Raw genomic sequence first — 16,847 nt, forward strand, 5'->3', positions numbered from 1 at the left:
CGCGTCCCTGTCGGGGGAGGGGCCGACGCTGCGCGCGTCCTGGAGCTCTGCACGTTTTCCAGCGGGTCTGCCAAAATCTGAACAGTCAGCTGATGCGGAGTCACCGTCTAACCCTGCGTGGGCACAGGCCGGAGGGCCGCCTCTAATCCTCCGCTGCCGGGATCCTTTATGACGTAGCAAATGTACTTTCCGCCCAAGCGTTTGATCCCGCCCCTGCATAAGGCGTGTACCCCGGGCTGCTGCGGGGGAAGCGGACCTTTGAAATGTGTGTGGCTTTCATATTCTCTCTCAACACACTTCCATAGAGCGCCTGCTTCCTGTCAAGCACCAGAGTAGATATTCTGTAGGACCAGAAATCGATGATACAACACGTGAGTCCTATCTGTGGGGGCACTCTTAGTCCACTGGGGTCTACTGGTTAGAGGGGGGCTGTGGATGGTTGTAAACAGAAATATATTACATATTACCCTCCCTAGGCAAGTGCTGTTACGGAGGCACAGAAGGAAGGCGTGAAATGCTAATTTGGGGAGAGATTATTTTTTATTATTATTTTTATTTAGGGGATCAGGAAAGACATCTTGAAGGTGTCAATTTGAATCACTTAGGACTTGGTCAGATGAAGAAGTCAGATTTGGTATGGGATGAGCAAGGCCTGGAAATTGGAAAGTACTGGGCTTGGTAGGGGTGTAGCAAAGGGTATAATGAGTAGGTGAGAAAAGTCTAGTTGAGGATAGAATTTGGAGGGGCCAGTGAGGATCAGAATTCCCAGCTTGTATACTCAGATTTGAAACGTGGTAAGTACTTATGAATTGAGTGGCCCCTTCATCTGTCAGTTGGACTAATGTCACTTGGACTCATCTGCACCAAAATCTTGAAAATATCTTTGATTCTTTCTTCTTTCACATCCTACATTTAATTTGCCAGCAAGTCAGAGTAGGCTCTACTTTTAGACTCTGACCACTTCATTATGTCCTCATTATAATATTAAACTCTCCTGCCTGGGGCGGAGATTTTCCACCAGTCTTTGATATGTAATGTATGTATAGGCATGTTTTCCAACTGCTCATGCGCAGGAATGTTCCCACCTGTACATAGAATTTTATTCATGATTTCCCTGAATAAAGGTGAATCTGATCCCTTATCTGGGGACATGCCACTTTGGGAAGTGAACCCCCAATCCTTGCTTGCTGGCTTGCAATAAAGTTTATTCCTTTTCATCAAATCATCTTAGAGTTGTCTTTTGGCTAACAACTATTGAGTAACTGGATCCGGTTCCCTCAGGTAACAAATCAAGAAGTACAGACGGGAAGGCCCATGTTCCTGTTGTCATTATAAGATCTACATCGTGGCATTCTCAGAATATGGAGCAAATTTAAAAATTAATAATAATGATCCGAGAAAGAACCTGCTTTCAGTGTGTTTTAGCCAATATCGTTTCGGCTGCAAGTAACAGAAACTTTAAGCTGCTTAACCAGCATGTACAGAGCTGGAGGGCAGGAGTGCACCAGGGCCTCATAGGCAGATCTGTCAACCGTTGGTTGGCATCAATTCAACACCAAGTTTGGGGTGGGGTGAAGAAAGAAACTTTATTCAGTGCAAGCAGCTCGATTGTGATATCCCTCAATTATGAAGCAGTACAGCTGTTAGGAGGCCCTGGAGTGAGGCAGCCCTGGGGCCAGCCCCTCTCTGGTGTGGCAGCTCTACTGTGCTCTGGCTAAACATGTCAGTGTTTCAGCCTCAGCTGAGGAGAGGCAGTCTTTTTGACTTCAGTGGAAAGGGAGCGTATGCTTCCAGAGCCAAGGGGGAGCTGACTTATATAGACAGAAGTCCCCGATCCCGGGCCCTGATTGGTCTGACCTAATGCAAATGAGGACTCCAAATTCTCTGGTTGATTGGTCCAAGAAGCCCTGATTGGTTAGAATGGAGCAGCTCTGATTGGTTGGTGAAGATGCTGATGGCTAATACTGAGCAGCTCCAATTGGACAGGGAAAGCCTCAGTCCTATTGGTTGAAATAGGATTCCAGAAACTCCTTTATAAGGGCTGGCTCAGAGGCAGGTAGTTCAGTTCAGGCTTCTCCCTAATCTGCAGCTTGGATGAGAGGCCCCTGTGTAGAAATGGCTACTAGGCTCTGTTTTTGGTGTGGGGTGTGTGTGTGTGTGTGTGTGTGTGTGGGTGTTTAACCCCTTCCCCAACAATTTTTTTGTTAAAAACGTTTCTTTTTCAGACTAATTTTTTTATTTTGGTTCTATATAGTATTTTTGATGCTGGTTATGAAAACAGTTTGTAACTCGTCTTCCTATAAACCATATTTTTTTACCATATTTTCTTAGTATACTTGTCGACGACTGAAAAAGAACATTTTGTGAAAACGAGTATACACGTTTCTGCCGGGGAAGGGTCTCTTTGAGCCCAGTTAGCCTCCCGGAGCCCTTCTTAGTTGGTATTTTCTTTCTCAGGATCCACCAGCTGAAGGAAGCTCTATTTTCTCTCTCTCTCTCTCTCTCTCTCTCTCTCTCTCTCTCTCTCTCTCCTCTTTTCATGGACCCCTGTGCCTGGCTCTTCTCTCTTTCTCTGCAGATTGGCTTTGTCCATCTCTGTATCTCTGTGGCATTACTGCCCCCTTCTCCACTCCAGCAGCCAGATCACATGTCCCTGCCCTTCAGAGGCTGATTTGCATTCTGTCACAGTTCCAGGGGACAGAGTGATGGGCTCATCTTGGGTCGGTGTCTCTTCCCGACCCAGTACCTCATACCTGGGAGGAGGTCTCACTGTCCAACTACAGCTGCATGTGGGTGAAAGGCAGGTCTAAGAGCCCAGGGATCAGGGAGCAGGAGAGACCACTGCAGAGGGTGTTTGTGAAGTGGTCTCTGGGGAGAACTGGCCATTACCTGCTAATAAGTCTAATCTGGTGACTAGAGTGTCTCTCAGACTAATCCAAGTGGCTGTGTTAGGTTTGCCTAACTAGGCTCTATGTTAAACACAGGTACATAAGAGTCACCACAGTATTTATGATAAAATGGTAGTGAGAACAATGTCCACTATATTGTTTGATGTTCCTAGATAGTGCTTTTAGACTTTTGTTCCACAATAGTTATTTTTCTAAGGATTAACAAGCATCTTTTTTGAACGAGGGCTTTAAAACTTGTCAGGTTGCCTTTTGTGTGGCCTTGATGGGGAATATAAGACATTTTTTTTGAGGGAGGGGGATGGGGGGAGGCTAGCAATCTGAACCTGTACCAGTAAACTGCCTTGTAAGGCACAGGCTTGCTAGCGGATAATTAACTCCATTGATACTTGTCCTGTCTGGCAGAACCTGTTTCCCAGAAATCTCCCATTTTACAAAGGGGCCATAAACAAAGAATGTAACAGCTTAGCTGGGGGGGGGGGGGTCACTGGCACCCCCCAGACCAGGCATTTAGATACAATCTAACTTCCCCATTCTAACTGTCTGGGAGGGGCCCACCACAAAAGCCTGGGAGTTAGGAAACAGAAAAAAAAGAAACCAAAGGGTATAAAAGGAAAGCTTCCTCCATATTCACTCACTCAGGATTTGGAGAACTGACCCCCTGAGTCACTGTACTAGTACATCTGAAAATAAGTGGGCTTATCCTGGATCTCCGAGTAATGCCTGTGTATTTTTCAGTCGCCTGGTAAATTCTGTAACAGCCTCAAGGAAGCCCCATTAACTGTGCAGTTAGCATGCATAGCTGAGTTGAGCTGGAACTTTTAGGCAAGATTATAATAAGTAATCAGAAGGGAAATAGCCAAAGGATAATATACATCTATCTAGTGAGGGACCTCAAACTCAAATACCCACAGTGTCCAGGCAGTTAACAAAGGCAATCTGGGTAGGCTTAAGATAGTAAGTGAAGCCCTGACCGGTTTGGCTCAGTGGATAGAGCTTTGGCCTCCAGGTTCGATTCCGGTCAAGGGCATGTACCTTAGTTGCAGGCACATCCCCAGCTGGGGGTGTGTAGGAGGCAGCTGATCGATGTTTCTCTCTCATCGATGTTTCAAACTCTCTATCCCTCTCCCTCTCTGTAAAAAAATCAATAAAATATATATATTTTTTAAAAAGATAGTAAGTGAAAACTATTTGTATTATGAGTTCAAGCATCATGTAGTTGCCCAGTTACATTGCCTTTTAAGACACTATACTGGCAAACAAAGCAGTCAAGTAGAAGAGAGGCTGCCTTTGCCAGACATGGGAGTCTCACACAGCTTGCTCGTCTGACGGTCCTTAGTGTGGGGTCCCTACATAGGATGGTTCCCTGCCTAAACCCAGCTTGCCCCTCCAGTGGGACAGGGCCTTCCCTTCCCACTTGGTAGTGCCAAGGCGCATCTAGACTTCATGTCCAGAAACAAGTGACTTCTATTTCCTGCCCAAGGCCTGCTGCCTCCCATGTTCCTGTTTCTTGATGATGTCCCACCTCTTCTGAGGATGTCAGTACTGGGAATGTCTGTCCCTTGCAGGGACACCTTAACCCTGTCAGAGCGCACCAAGGGAGTCAGCATCAGGACAAGGATGCATGTTGGATCCTCATGCTTTCCACAGGTTACCCATGGGCTATGCATTGCACATGGAAAGGAGGTGCCCTTGAGAGCAGACCCAGATGTTCTTAGTGTTAGGTACGTTTCACCCAGATTATAGATTGATATGTGAGCATTTTGAAATAATATCTTATAAACTTGGTTGCTGGGAGTCAAGCCCCCTGTGCCAAGTCTCCCTGGGGTAGCTAATTGAGTTCAAGGCTAAGGAGACTGCCTCCCAACCCCAACAGCTGCTCTGCCATTCTTCAGCAACTACCTCCCATAACCACTTCTGATTCTAAACCAAAAGGCAAGTGAGTGTTATTTCAAGTTTGAGAACTTAATATTTACAGAGAATAAAGCCCAGCACAAGGCATTAAGACAGTGGTTCTCAATCTTCCAATGCCGCGCCCCTTTAATACAGTTCCTCATGTTGTGGTGACCCCCAACCATAAAATTATTATCGTTGCTACTTCATAACTAATTTTGCTACTGTTATGAATCGTAATGTAAATATCTGATATGCAGGATGTATTTTCATTGTTACAAATTGAACATAATTAAAGCATAGTGATTAATCACAAAAACAATATGTAATTATATGTGTTTTCCGATGGTCTTAGGCGACCCCTGTGAAAGGGTCGTTCGACCCCCAAAGGGGTTGTGACCCACAGGTTGAGAACCGCTGCATTAAGATGACAAAGAACCCCAAAGAGTATGTGGGAATCCCATTGCCTACAGCATTGTGTTTGGAGTGAAAATAGCAACACGTTTAAGAAATGTAAGAAGAAGAAAAAGATCTATAAGCCTGCCATTTTGCATATAAGACACAATATTGTGAACAGTACATTTTCCAAGGTGGGAGACTTTTGTGTACTTTAAAATATTTTGATTCTCGCAGCACTTTTAGATATTGCTGACTCTAAGGAAAATAAAATTCAAAGCCACAAGTACTGAGCCTGAGGGATGGAAAGGGCTTTAATTACAGACAATTGGATTTGAAATCACCCAGTGGTGGTGACCTCAGACTCCAGTTCTGGTAAGAGGAGGTGTGTGCTCGGCCAGCTGGGTCACCCAGTTAAAGGATCGGAGTCTGGCTTGGGCATCATGGGCATGGGTCTTCCATGGACTGAGGAGAGTGGGGTCTGTGAGCACACAGCTTCTCCCGACTCAGTAGAGATTCACTGAGGGCCTCCTTGGTGTCAGGTTTCTTGTAGACATTTTGGGGGTTGGGAGTTCAGTGGAGAACAAGATGGACAAGGTGCATGGACTCACCAAGCTTATGACCTAAAAGGGGAAGAGAAAGTAGTGAAACAAGGTACTTTTGGATTGAAGAGTGATCTTATAGAGAGAACCTCTGTGTGTTGCATGGGGGATTAGGGGACATCCTCTGTGAAGTCTGAAGGGTCAGAAGGACTCAGCCATCTGGACTGAGGAAGAACAAGGGCCAGGTCCCTGAGGCAGCAAAGAGCTTGGCATACGCCAGAGGCTTCCAGAAGGTCAGTGTGGTTACAGTGCAGAGAGCACAGCGGAGGGCGGTACCAGACAAGGTTAGGAAGGGAAGCAGAGGGTGTTTCAACAGGCATGGGAAGGAGACTTTTAGGTGAGGAAGTCACATAATTTGACTGCAGTGCTGGCAATGGGGTGTGGTGAGTAGGAGCGGGTGGGGAAACCGAGACTAGAGATCCCTGTTTGTTTTTCTTCCCTGAGGATTAAACAGATTAAACCTCCACCTGTTGCCTGCAGTGAACTTGCAGTGGTTGGCTAGTTAGTGAACCTATTACAGACCTGTTGGCCCAGTTAAGTCTGGGTGACAGCAAAGGGCAGGGGAGGAGCTGCCTTCCAGGCAAAAGCTGGTACTGGTATGAACAGTATATAACCAACTCCAGGCAGGTGTGCAAAGGAGAAGCTGGGGCAGCTCACCCGGAAAAGAGCAACGTCTCTCCACTGTGGTTGCTTCGCTTCACTCCCTCCCATCCTCCCTTCCTCCCCTGAGGCCAGGAGGAATTATTATCACAATTGACCGGAACAGGAAGGCAAACAATCTACACCCTCATCCACACTTAATAATCCACAAATAGTCACGTGCTGAGGGACCTTAAGGAGATACTAAATCTACTGGGCCCTGTTGCAGTCAGGTTGATTTAACCTTGAAAGGGGGTGATAGGGTGGTGGGAGAGACTGTGTGTGTGTGTGTGTGTGTGTGTGTGTGTTTTAATTTAGGTTGGTTAAAGCGTGTCTCATTTAATAACTCCAGTCCCCATGCTATAATGAGTTACTGATGATTTAGCCTCAGAGCCAGTTCCTGTGTGGTTGGAAAAGCTACCTAGAAGGCATGTGGGCAACTTGAGAGAGAAGGTTGGTGTCTTGGGTCACACAGATGGGTGATTTGCTGGAAATGGGGAACACGGATGGAGAATGAGGCTCATGGAGTGGGAACCTCTGAGAGGATAGGTCCTTGGGTCCCCCAGTACTGGCTGCACAGCCTGGTTTGAGGATCACAGGCCTGGTCCACCCTCCTCGTGACTGGTCCAGGCTTGGTGGTGCAGCCAGAAGCAGGACCCAGATTTCTAGACGTCCCCTCCTCCTCACTTACTATCACGTGAGGCAACAGCTTGAGAGGAAGGTGCAGGAGAGGTCTGCCTAGGTGCAGGGCTCAGTCTGGCTTTCACAACCTGGAAGAAAAGTGTCCACTCCTGCCTAAACCTCTGCAGACAACAAGGCAATGCTGAGGGTGTGTTTTGTGTTTCAGAACCCGCCAGGAGGAGGCCCGTCATTCTACCTCTTGTGGCCACAATGCTGACCGCCCGCGTCTCCAGGCCCCTGTCAAAGCTCCCCGGGAAAACCCTGAGTTTCTCTAACAGAGAAAATGGAACAAGGTAAGAGACTGAAGGGTAGAGGTGGCCTTGAGTGCCACACTCTCTGGGCAAAGCAGAAGGAGTTCTTCACACTTGGATGATGCAGGTGGTCCTAAGGCCTGACTCTCAAAGTGACACTCAGCGCCCACCTTCGACCAGCAAAGGAAACTCAAAGGTGTCCTCAGAAGACAGAGACCTTCCCAGGGCACACAGGGCACAGAAGAATATCTTCCATCAGATTTTTTACTCTCTTATTTGGAAATAACTGATACAAAAGTTGCCCAAGTAGTACAAAGGGCTTCTCTATCCTCTTCACCTAACTTCCCTGAATGTTAACATCTTACAAAACCATAGTGCAGTCATGAAAATCAGGAAATTACCACTAATACGTGTTAACAGACCTACACACTGGATTCAAGTTTTGTCAGATGGCCCAGGGTATGGACCTTCCCTGGTCCAGGGTACAAACCAGGGCCCGCAGTGCCTTCGGTTGTCATGTCGCCTTCCTCTCTTCCCATCAGGGGCAGTTCCTGAGTCTTTGTCATTCTTGACCTTGACACTTTGGAAGAATGTCTCCCAGTTGGGGTTTGTGTGACAACAACCATAGTGCAATCATGAAAACCAGGAAATTACCGCTGATACCTGTTAACAGACCTACACACCGGATTCAAGTTTTGTCAGATGGCCCAGGGATGGACCTTTCCTGGTCCAGGGTACAAACCAGGGCCCACAGTGCCTTCGGTTGTCATGTCTCCTTCCTCTCTTCCCATTGGGGGCAGTTCCTGAGTCTTTGTCATTCTTGACCTTGACACTTTGGAAGAATGTCTCCCAGTTGGGGTTTGTGTGATGTCCTCGTGTTTGGATTCAGGTGTTCATGTTTGGAAGGTGCCACCCAGGTGAGGTGCGTCTTCTCAGTGCATCGCATCGGGAGGCGCACGGCACTGATGTGTCTTACTGCCTTGATCACCTGGGTGACTCCTCTTTTCAAACCTTACACATGAAGCAGCTAACTAAACTGTGCTGAGACTTCACTGAACTGCTCTGTGTTTAGAGAAGCTACGTGCAGATGAAACAAGCAGCTCTTCGTTGAGAGCTCTGGGATTGCCCTTCCCAAGGGGATTCAGTGCACGTTGCTACTTCATTTTCCTCTGTGGCAGCCAGAGCCAGGAAACATAATACCTTTTGTCTTTATATTTAAGAGGAATGAAAGTAAGTGTTAGGTTAAATTCCAAGTTCCAGCAGCTGGAATATGGATGGGTATTTCTTATGCCAATAAATATGTTTGGAAGAACTGCATTTAGGCTTATAGCAGCATTTGCTTAAAAGCGTTTCCCCCGAAGACAGCAGCTTGGTTGGAGATGGGGCTTCAACTACCAGAGGACACGTTAAAAGTAGAGTTAAAATGGCCCTTCCAGCAGAGGTGACAGCTCACTGAAGAGGGAAGGCGCACCTGCCTTCCTGCAACTATTTTTTTCAGTGAGTCATTGATTTCTATGGCAAAAATCTGTCTCAAGCGTGCTTTTAAAGATATCTGGAGGTTTTTATAGAGGACGAAATAATCCCAAAGGAAGTTAAATATTTTTACAAAGGTTTTGTCCTCAAATGAAAGGGAAGTGAGGTATTAGTCAAGCTTCTGGCTCATTTGAGGGGAAAGAAGGGCTGTCATGGGGAGATTCTGAATCTTCTGGAAGGATCGTAGAAATAACTGGTTAGGCGAGGAACTGGGGACAGGGTGGTCTGGGATAGAGCTGAGTCAGAGGGCATTAGCTGTCCTCAGGGCAAAGGTGTCAGCAGAGGTCCGGGAAGGAGACCCAGTTGTGTGAGGAGGATGGAAGAGGTCATTGCCTGGATCAGACAGGAGGTCTTTGGGTTGGGAAAATCTTGGGCCTCATCATTTTGCTTGAATCGCAGTTGGCCTCATAATCCTGTCCCCACCTGTGGGTGGATCCTGTGATAAAACCTTAACAAGTGACTTTACAGCCTTATACCTCCAGCCATGGGGCGGTCAGTATCTCTCACAGCAGGCCTCCTGTTCCTAAGTCTTCCCTCTCTATTCATACTGACCAAGTTAGTATATTATCCCTAGGGGCACCATGCCACCCTAATACCTGCTCTCCCCCACACTGACTTCTTATTCCATCTACATGTTTTTTCCTTGCTCATCTCCCCACTTAGCACCCAGGTCTCCCACCTGTATGATGTCCATCTAACCTGAACTCCCTGTTGAGATGCCTGAACAGACCAGCACCTATCCCTTCCCATGTGTATCTTCCCATGTGCCTCAGAGCAGCAGTCACCCAGTACACACATCTGTCTAAGCCAGTGATGGTGAACATATGACACGCGTGTCAGAGATGACACGCGAACTCATTTTTTGGTTGATTTTTCTTTGTTAAATGGCATTTAAATATATAAAATAAATATCAAAAATGTAAGTCTTTGTTTTACTATGGTTGCAAATATCAAAAGATTTCTATATGTGACACGGCAACAGAGTTAAGTTAGGGTTTTTCAAAATGCTGACACACCGAGCTCAAAAGGTTCGCCATCACTGGTCTAGGATGTAGAGGAGAAGAGGAGGAGTAGGCCGTTAGAAATGAGAAGGTCGAGGACCAGAGAACCCAGGAGGTTGGATGGGACATGTTTGCTGTCCCATTATAGCCCAGGTGGGTTATGGCCCAGGAGTGGAGGTTGACAGAGATACCCCAAGGTTGGAGGTTTAATTCCCAGTCAGGGCACATACAAGAATCAACCAATGTATGCATAAATAATTTGAACAACAAATAGATGTTTCTCTCTCCCTTCTTTCCTCTCTCTCTCAAATCAATAAATTAAAATAAAATAAAGAAGTGGACAAAGAACCTGAATAGACATTTCTCCAAAGAGGACATATAGAAGGCCAATAGACATATGAAATGATTAGCTCAATGACGCTAATCATCAGAGAAATGCAAATTAAAACCACAATGAGATATCACCTTATTGTGGTGATATGCTATTCAGCTGTAGAAAAGAAGGAAATCTTACCTTTGAGACAGAGTAGATGGATCTGGAGAGTATTAAGCTAAGTGAAATAAGCCAGTCAAATAAAGACAAATACCATGTGCTTTCACTTATGTGAAACCTAATGAAAAAAATAAATTAAAAAACAAAATAGAAACAGACTCATAGATACAGAGAACAGACTGACAGCTGTCAGAGGAGAGGGGGGAGGGGGAATGGGTGAAAAAGTGAAGGGATTAAGCAAACAAACAAAAAACTTCATAGACAACAGTGTAGTGATTACCGGAGGGAAAGGGGGAGGTGGGAGAGTAAAGAGATGATAAATGGTGATGGAAGGAAACTTGACTTGGGGTGGTGAACACATAATACAATATACAGGTGATATGTTATAGAATTGTACACCTGCAACCTATATAATTCTTTATTGATTTATAGAAAGGGAGAGAGAAACACCAATGTGGGAGGAAAACATTGATTGCCTGCCTTCTGCACACCCCGCACTGACAATCTAGCCCGAAACCTGGGCATGTGCCTGACAGGGAATTGAACTGCTAATCCTTCCGTGCACAGTATGATACCCAACCAACCGAATCACACCGGCCAGGGCTGGAACCTATAGAATGTTATTAACCAATGTCACCCCAATAAATTAAATAAAAAATAAAAAGTAAATAGAAAAGCAACCCCAAAAGGTTAAATAGAGTAAAATTCCACTTATATCATTCTTGATATGACAAAATTATAGAGTTGGAGAGCAGAGTAGTGGTTAAAGAGGATGTGGGGTGGGAGGGAAGTGGCTGTGGCTATAACAGGGTTCCAGGAGAGATCCTTGTGTGATGGAAATGTTTTGTATTTTCACTGCATCACTGTAAATATCCTGGTTGTGATATTGTACTGTGGTTTTGCAAGTTTCATTAGGGGCAATTGGGTGAAAGGTACAGGGCATTTTTGTCTATTTTTTTTAACTGCATGTGAATCTATAATTATTTCAAAATAAAAAGTTAAGTTAAAAAAAAACTCAATGGGGGAAAAGGAGACATCTGTAATACTTTAAACAATAAAGAATTTTTAAAAAGACTATCAGGAAGCAGCATAAAACCCAAGGGCTAAGGGGTGGAATTTGCAGAAGGCTTTGTTAGCAAAGCCGTATCACCTGAAAGTTCTTCCTACACAGTGCCAAAAATGGTCACTGCAACTGACAGCCCACTTCCTACCAGCCCAGCAACCCTGGGGGAGAGAGGACCTCTTTCTCAGCAGTACCAGTAGGATGTCCCCAGGGGTTCCGGTGGGGGGACAGTCAGTGCTGCTCACTGGTGGCTGAGGGTACTCGGAGTTGCTTCTGCCCCAGGAACAAGGTCTGGGTGTGTCCACAGCCTGTGCTCATGGTTTCGTCTTCTCTCGCAGGCGCACACTGCTGTTTCACCCTGCCTCCTTCGTCCCTGTGGGTCGTCGCACTTACTCTGATGCAGTGAACCCGGTGAGTGGCAGCCCGGTTACCTGGGAACCAGCTGGGTGGTCACAGCCCTTCCCTCTGGACCCTTTGGGCCCCCTGGGCCCTGAGCTACCTTCTGAGTACCAGGCTTCAGAGCTTCTTGGACTCTTATAGCCACTTACTCACATTCTTAACCTACACTTCGCCCCCTACCCCCGCCCCCCAAACCTCCCTTCAAATGAGCTTTCTGATGCAGTGAACCCGGTGAGTGGCAGCCCGGTTACCTGGGAACCAGCTGGGTGGTCACAGCCCTTCCCTCTGGACCCTTTGGGCCCCCTGGGCCCTGAGCTACCTTCTGAGTACCAGGCTTCAGAGCTTCTTGGACTCTTATAGCCACTTACTCACATTCTTAACCTACACTTCGCCCCCTACCCCCGCCCCCCAAACCTCCCTTCAAATGAGCTTTAGAGGTTAAGAGTTTAGACTCTAGAATCCAACAGGCCTGGTTTCAATTCCATTTCTATCACTTAGTATGTTGGGCATTTAAAAAATATCTGTTTCCTCATTCGTAGCATGATATAATTATCATGATTACTATATGTAATTATTATGAGAATTAAGAGAGAAAAATATCAATTGACTGCCTTCTGTACCAGTTCTAATAATAACTCCATGTAGTAATCATGCATGCACAGTGCTTGCACATGGTAAGTAATGACGAAGATGATATGATGATTGTGATAATGGTGATTGCAGGTGAGAAAACCGAGGTCCAGAAAGGGGACCTCAAGCAACATTATTAGTTGGTGGCAGAGTCTGGGTTAGAACCTGGTCTCCTGATTCTGAGTCCAAGCTTTTCCCACTAGACGATGGTGCGTCTCCTGATGGAAAACACCAGCCAGGGAGGCCTAGGCACGGTCCACTCCGGAAGCACTTTTTGTTACTGCCCAGAGGAGGACGGGTCACTCTGCACTCAGGATCCTGGTTCCTAACGTGGGGTCTAAACTTCTAAAATAGGTTGGCAGCAAAGCCGTCCTGGTCACAGGCTGCGACTCTGGATTTGGGTTCTCCTTGGCCAAGCATCTGCATTCAAAAGGCTTCCTTGTGTTTGCGGGCTGCTTGTTGAAGGTAAGAGATGGGTCATCATTGTCACCATTGTCCTTCACGCATAGTCATTGTTTTGTACGTTGTTATTTTTAATTGCAGTAAAATACACATAACATAAAATTTACCACCTTAACCATTTTAAGTGTACTGTTCAGTGATATTACATATATTCACATCGTCTAAGTACCTCAATATAAGTAGAATCATACAGTATTTGTCTTTTTGTAACTGGCTTATTTCACTTAGCGTAAAGTCTTCAAGGTTTGTCCATGTTGTAACATCTTACAAAATTTCTTTTTTAAGGCTGAATAACATTGCATTTGTATGTATATATTACACTTTACTTATCCATTCATTTGCTGATGGACATTTGGGTTGCTCCCACATTTTAGCTACTGTGAATAATACTACTGTGAACATGGGTGTGCAAATATCTCTTCAAGATACTGTTTTCAATTCTTTGGGGGCATATATCCAGACGTAGAATTACTCAAATCATGTGGTAATTCTATTTTTAACTTTTTGAGGAATTGTCAAACTGTTTTCCACAGCAGCTGTACTGTTTACCTCCCGTCAACACTGCACAAGGGTTCTGATTTCTCCACATCCTTGCCAATACTTGTTTTCTGTTTTTAGTTGGTAGCTATCCTAACATGTGTGAGGTGATGTTTCACTGTAGTTTTGATTTGCATTTCCCTAATGATCGGTGATGTTGAGCATCTTTTCATGTGCTCATTTGTCATTCATACTATCCCCTTTGGAGAAATGTCTATTCAAGCCCTTTGCCCGTTTTAGAATTGGGTTGTTTTTTGTTGTTGTTGTTGAGTTCTAGGAGTTCTCTCTATATTCTGGTTATTAATTCCTTATCAGTTATATTATTTGCAAACATTTTCTCCCATTCTGGGTATTGTCTTTTTACGCGGAGGGTAGTGTCTTTTGATGTACAAAATTTTAAAAATTTTACTAAGTCCCGTTTGCCTATTTTCTTTTGTTGCCAATGCTTTTGGTGTCATATCCAAGAAATCATTGCCAAATCCAATGTCATGAAGCTTTTGTGCTGTTTTCTTCTAAGAGTTTTATGTCTTACATTTAGGTCCTTGATCCCTTTTGAGTTAATTTCTGTATATGGTGTTAGGTAAAGGTCCAACTTTATTCTTTTGCATGTGGATATCCAGTTTCCCCAGCACCATTTCTGAAAAGACTGTCCTTTCCTGCATTGAATGGTCCTTGTAAAAGAAATCATGTGAGGGTTTATTTCTGGGCTCCTCCTCTGATACAAAACCTTATATTCCTCTCCTGACGCCCCCCGCCCCTGCCACTCTCACCTCACACTCCTCTTCCTTACTCAGGAGGCTGCAGCCACAGAGGCTCCTGCTGTTTAACACACCAAGTACACACCCTCCTTGCTTTGGCGTGGCTGCCTCCTCTTCCCCAGATTTCTTCAAGACTTGCTCCCTCACTTCCTCCCAATGTCACCTTCCTGGTGAGGGCTTCCTTCCCTCTTTAAAACTGAACACACCCTTGACCACATTCACCCCCATCTTCTTTTCCTGCCTCTCTCTGGTATCAGAAGGAAGGCTCGACGGGCCAAGGTGGCATCTCATCGCCATCTGGAAGGATAGACAGGAGTTTCCTGTGATGGATGGAGGCGACATAGCCAGACACTGCCAGTCATCTGACGTGGCTGAAGCCCAGTGCCCTCGTGGAACTCGTGGAAGAAGAGGAGATGAGCTGGGAAAGGAAGGCAGGACCAGAGCAGGAGGGGCCCTGAATGCCTCTGGCGCAGCTTTTGTCAAGGATGCCAGATCCATCGGTCACTTCTCAGACCAGGCCATTCTCAACCCGTCAGCAGACTTGACCATACGACTCTTGTTTGTAACACTTTGTTTCTTGACTTCGTGGACACCTTTCTCTCCATCTTCTCTGCTAGCTCCTCCTGCTGCTTCTCCTGTAACTAGTACAGCGCCCTAGGCTTGCTTCTCTCGTCACAGTGTTTCTCAGACATGCGACAAGATGCTCACAGGTAACAAGTGCTGAGCGTCCTTACACCCGGCCTTGAGGTGCTAGAGCACTAACAACAAATGCTGGGAGACTGTGAAACCTTCCTGCCAGGATTAGCCCATCAGCTGTCTCACGCTGTAATACATTGAGGTGGAGGAGGTGGAGGGGTTGGACAGAGTTGATAGTGTGCTGTGGTATTTTCCATCTGGTCTCAAGTAAAATGAAGTTGGTTTCAGAGAACTCCTTGGAGAGCTTACCATCTCTGCCCTGGCATCTGAGGCCACAGAATGGCGTGTTCATGTTTGCAAGGCCCAAGAAAGAGGCCGGAGTGGCTCGTCTGGAAGCAGTGCAGGAGAGCTGCCCAGGGGAAGGGCTGTCCTTCTGCCTGGGCAGGACACTGTTGCCTGAACCTGATGTGGATAATGGGAGAGCGCCTAGAATCATCTTAAGGGCACCTGCCCAGTGAAACTCCGAGAGGGTCATGTGACCTGACCAGAGGGGTGGCTCCCGGCAGCCCTGGCTGAGGGAGAAGATGCACAGTAGGAGGAAGGAAGGGCATGGGAGTCTCCAGGGGAGGGATCTTCTCGGAACCCACAAAAGTGCCCCAGGGAGGGAGGGCCAGCCAGGGCACCACCCTCACAAGGCTAGAGTGAGGGACACTTGTCAGCCTCTGCATCCAACCCTGGGAGGACCTGAGATTAAGGAATAAGAGAGGAGGAGCAGCTAGAACACAGCGAGAAAGACAACCTCTGCCCCTGCTGCCTGGTGTCCCACACGGGCTTCCCACACTCCATCAGGCCTGCGGCAGGGCCGGCTCTAAACTGGATACAAGTTTGAGGGAGGGTTTGGGTTTTCAACCCAAGCTGGGCTGGAGTTACTTGATGAGCAGACCGAACTGAACTCTTTGTGCCAAAACAAAGAGTCTCTCTATTATCTGAGAATGATTGGAAACACTGTAAGACTTGCCTGGAATTTCATCCAGGTGTGGAAAACATAGCTTACTGATGAAGTTTAAAGGGATAGTGACAGAAGGCACTGCCCCTTCACAAAGGGACCAACACAGCAGGACCGAAAGCTCGTCTCTGAGCAGCAGACAGATGTGGAGCCAGGGACGCGTTGTGGCCCAGGCAGTGCGGCCTTGGCCTGAGGATGGGGACGGGCCACCTCGTCTGCCGCCTGCAGACCGAGGGCCGTTGGGAAAGGTTTCCTTTGAACAGCTGGGGCAAAACAACGGTCCCCTTCCCCATGGAGGTGGCTGTCAGGAGCAGGGTGTGCAGGCTGCTTAGAGATGAGTGTGGACTCCTGAGGAGGTCTGTCAGGTGAAGGTAGGAAGGTGGGGCTTCCCTCCTGGGGGCCTGAATGCTGAGCCTGAAGCCGTGGGCTATGAGATGACCCCCAGCTTCCTTTGAGAGAAAGCTCTTAGCTGCCAAGCTGCCAACCTAAGTTCACATGGACCCCCTGACCGAGGTGAGGGGGTTCCCCGAGGACACGGGAGCATTGGTTCCATGCTGGCCAGAAGCATGGGGAGAGGCCAGGGGTGTGGGGTCCAGGAGTTACTGAAAGATCCCGGGAAGAGGAAAGGACACGCAGGTATCTCTCGTGCATCCTCAGCTGGAATCTATCCTATTGGAAGTTGATGTCAGCTACCCCTCAGAGACACGGAGTGCTTGGGCTCAGCTCGAGGGGCATTTGAGGGCCTCGATGTGAAAACTGCATGAAAACAAGTCATGTTTTCCTGGTGCCTGTGTGCTGTGTGTGGAAAAGAGAGGTGTCTGTGGCACCAGCCCCTCCAGCCTCTGGACTCGAAGGTGGCGTCCCCGGGGAATTCTTTTCTGGAACCCTCTGTGAAACGGCAGCAGAAACTGCAGGCTTGGCTACCCCTCTGTACAGGTAGATGGAGCACCTGCCGTGTCAT

The 16,847-nt window shown here is 46.8% G+C and overlaps 1 protein-coding gene across 5 annotated transcripts in view; it reads left to right on the forward strand.

The window, feature by feature from the left end:
- The window catches only part of BDH1 (3-hydroxybutyrate dehydrogenase, type 1), a 34,148-nt gene that overhangs the window by 4,985 nt on the left and 12,316 nt on the right, over window positions 1-16,847 (forward strand). For 3 of the 5 annotated variants that reach the window (XM_006753374.2, XM_006753375.2, XM_006753378.2), the window contains exons 2-4: window positions 7,284-7,410; window positions 11,797-11,869; window positions 12,842-12,952. In XM_006753374.2, coding sequence (XP_006753437.1) covers window positions 7,328-7,410; window positions 11,797-11,869; window positions 12,842-12,952 — 267 coding nt within the window. In that variant the 5' untranslated portion in view covers window positions 7,284-7,327. The other 2 variants (XM_006753377.2, XM_006753376.2) reach the window with 2 other exon arrangements.

Source organism: Myotis davidii, unplaced genomic scaffold (assembly GCF_000327345.1).
Source record: "Myotis davidii unplaced genomic scaffold, ASM32734v1 scaffold571, whole genome shotgun sequence".
Classification (NCBI taxonomy): domain Eukaryota; kingdom Metazoa; phylum Chordata; class Mammalia; order Chiroptera; family Vespertilionidae; genus Myotis; species Myotis davidii.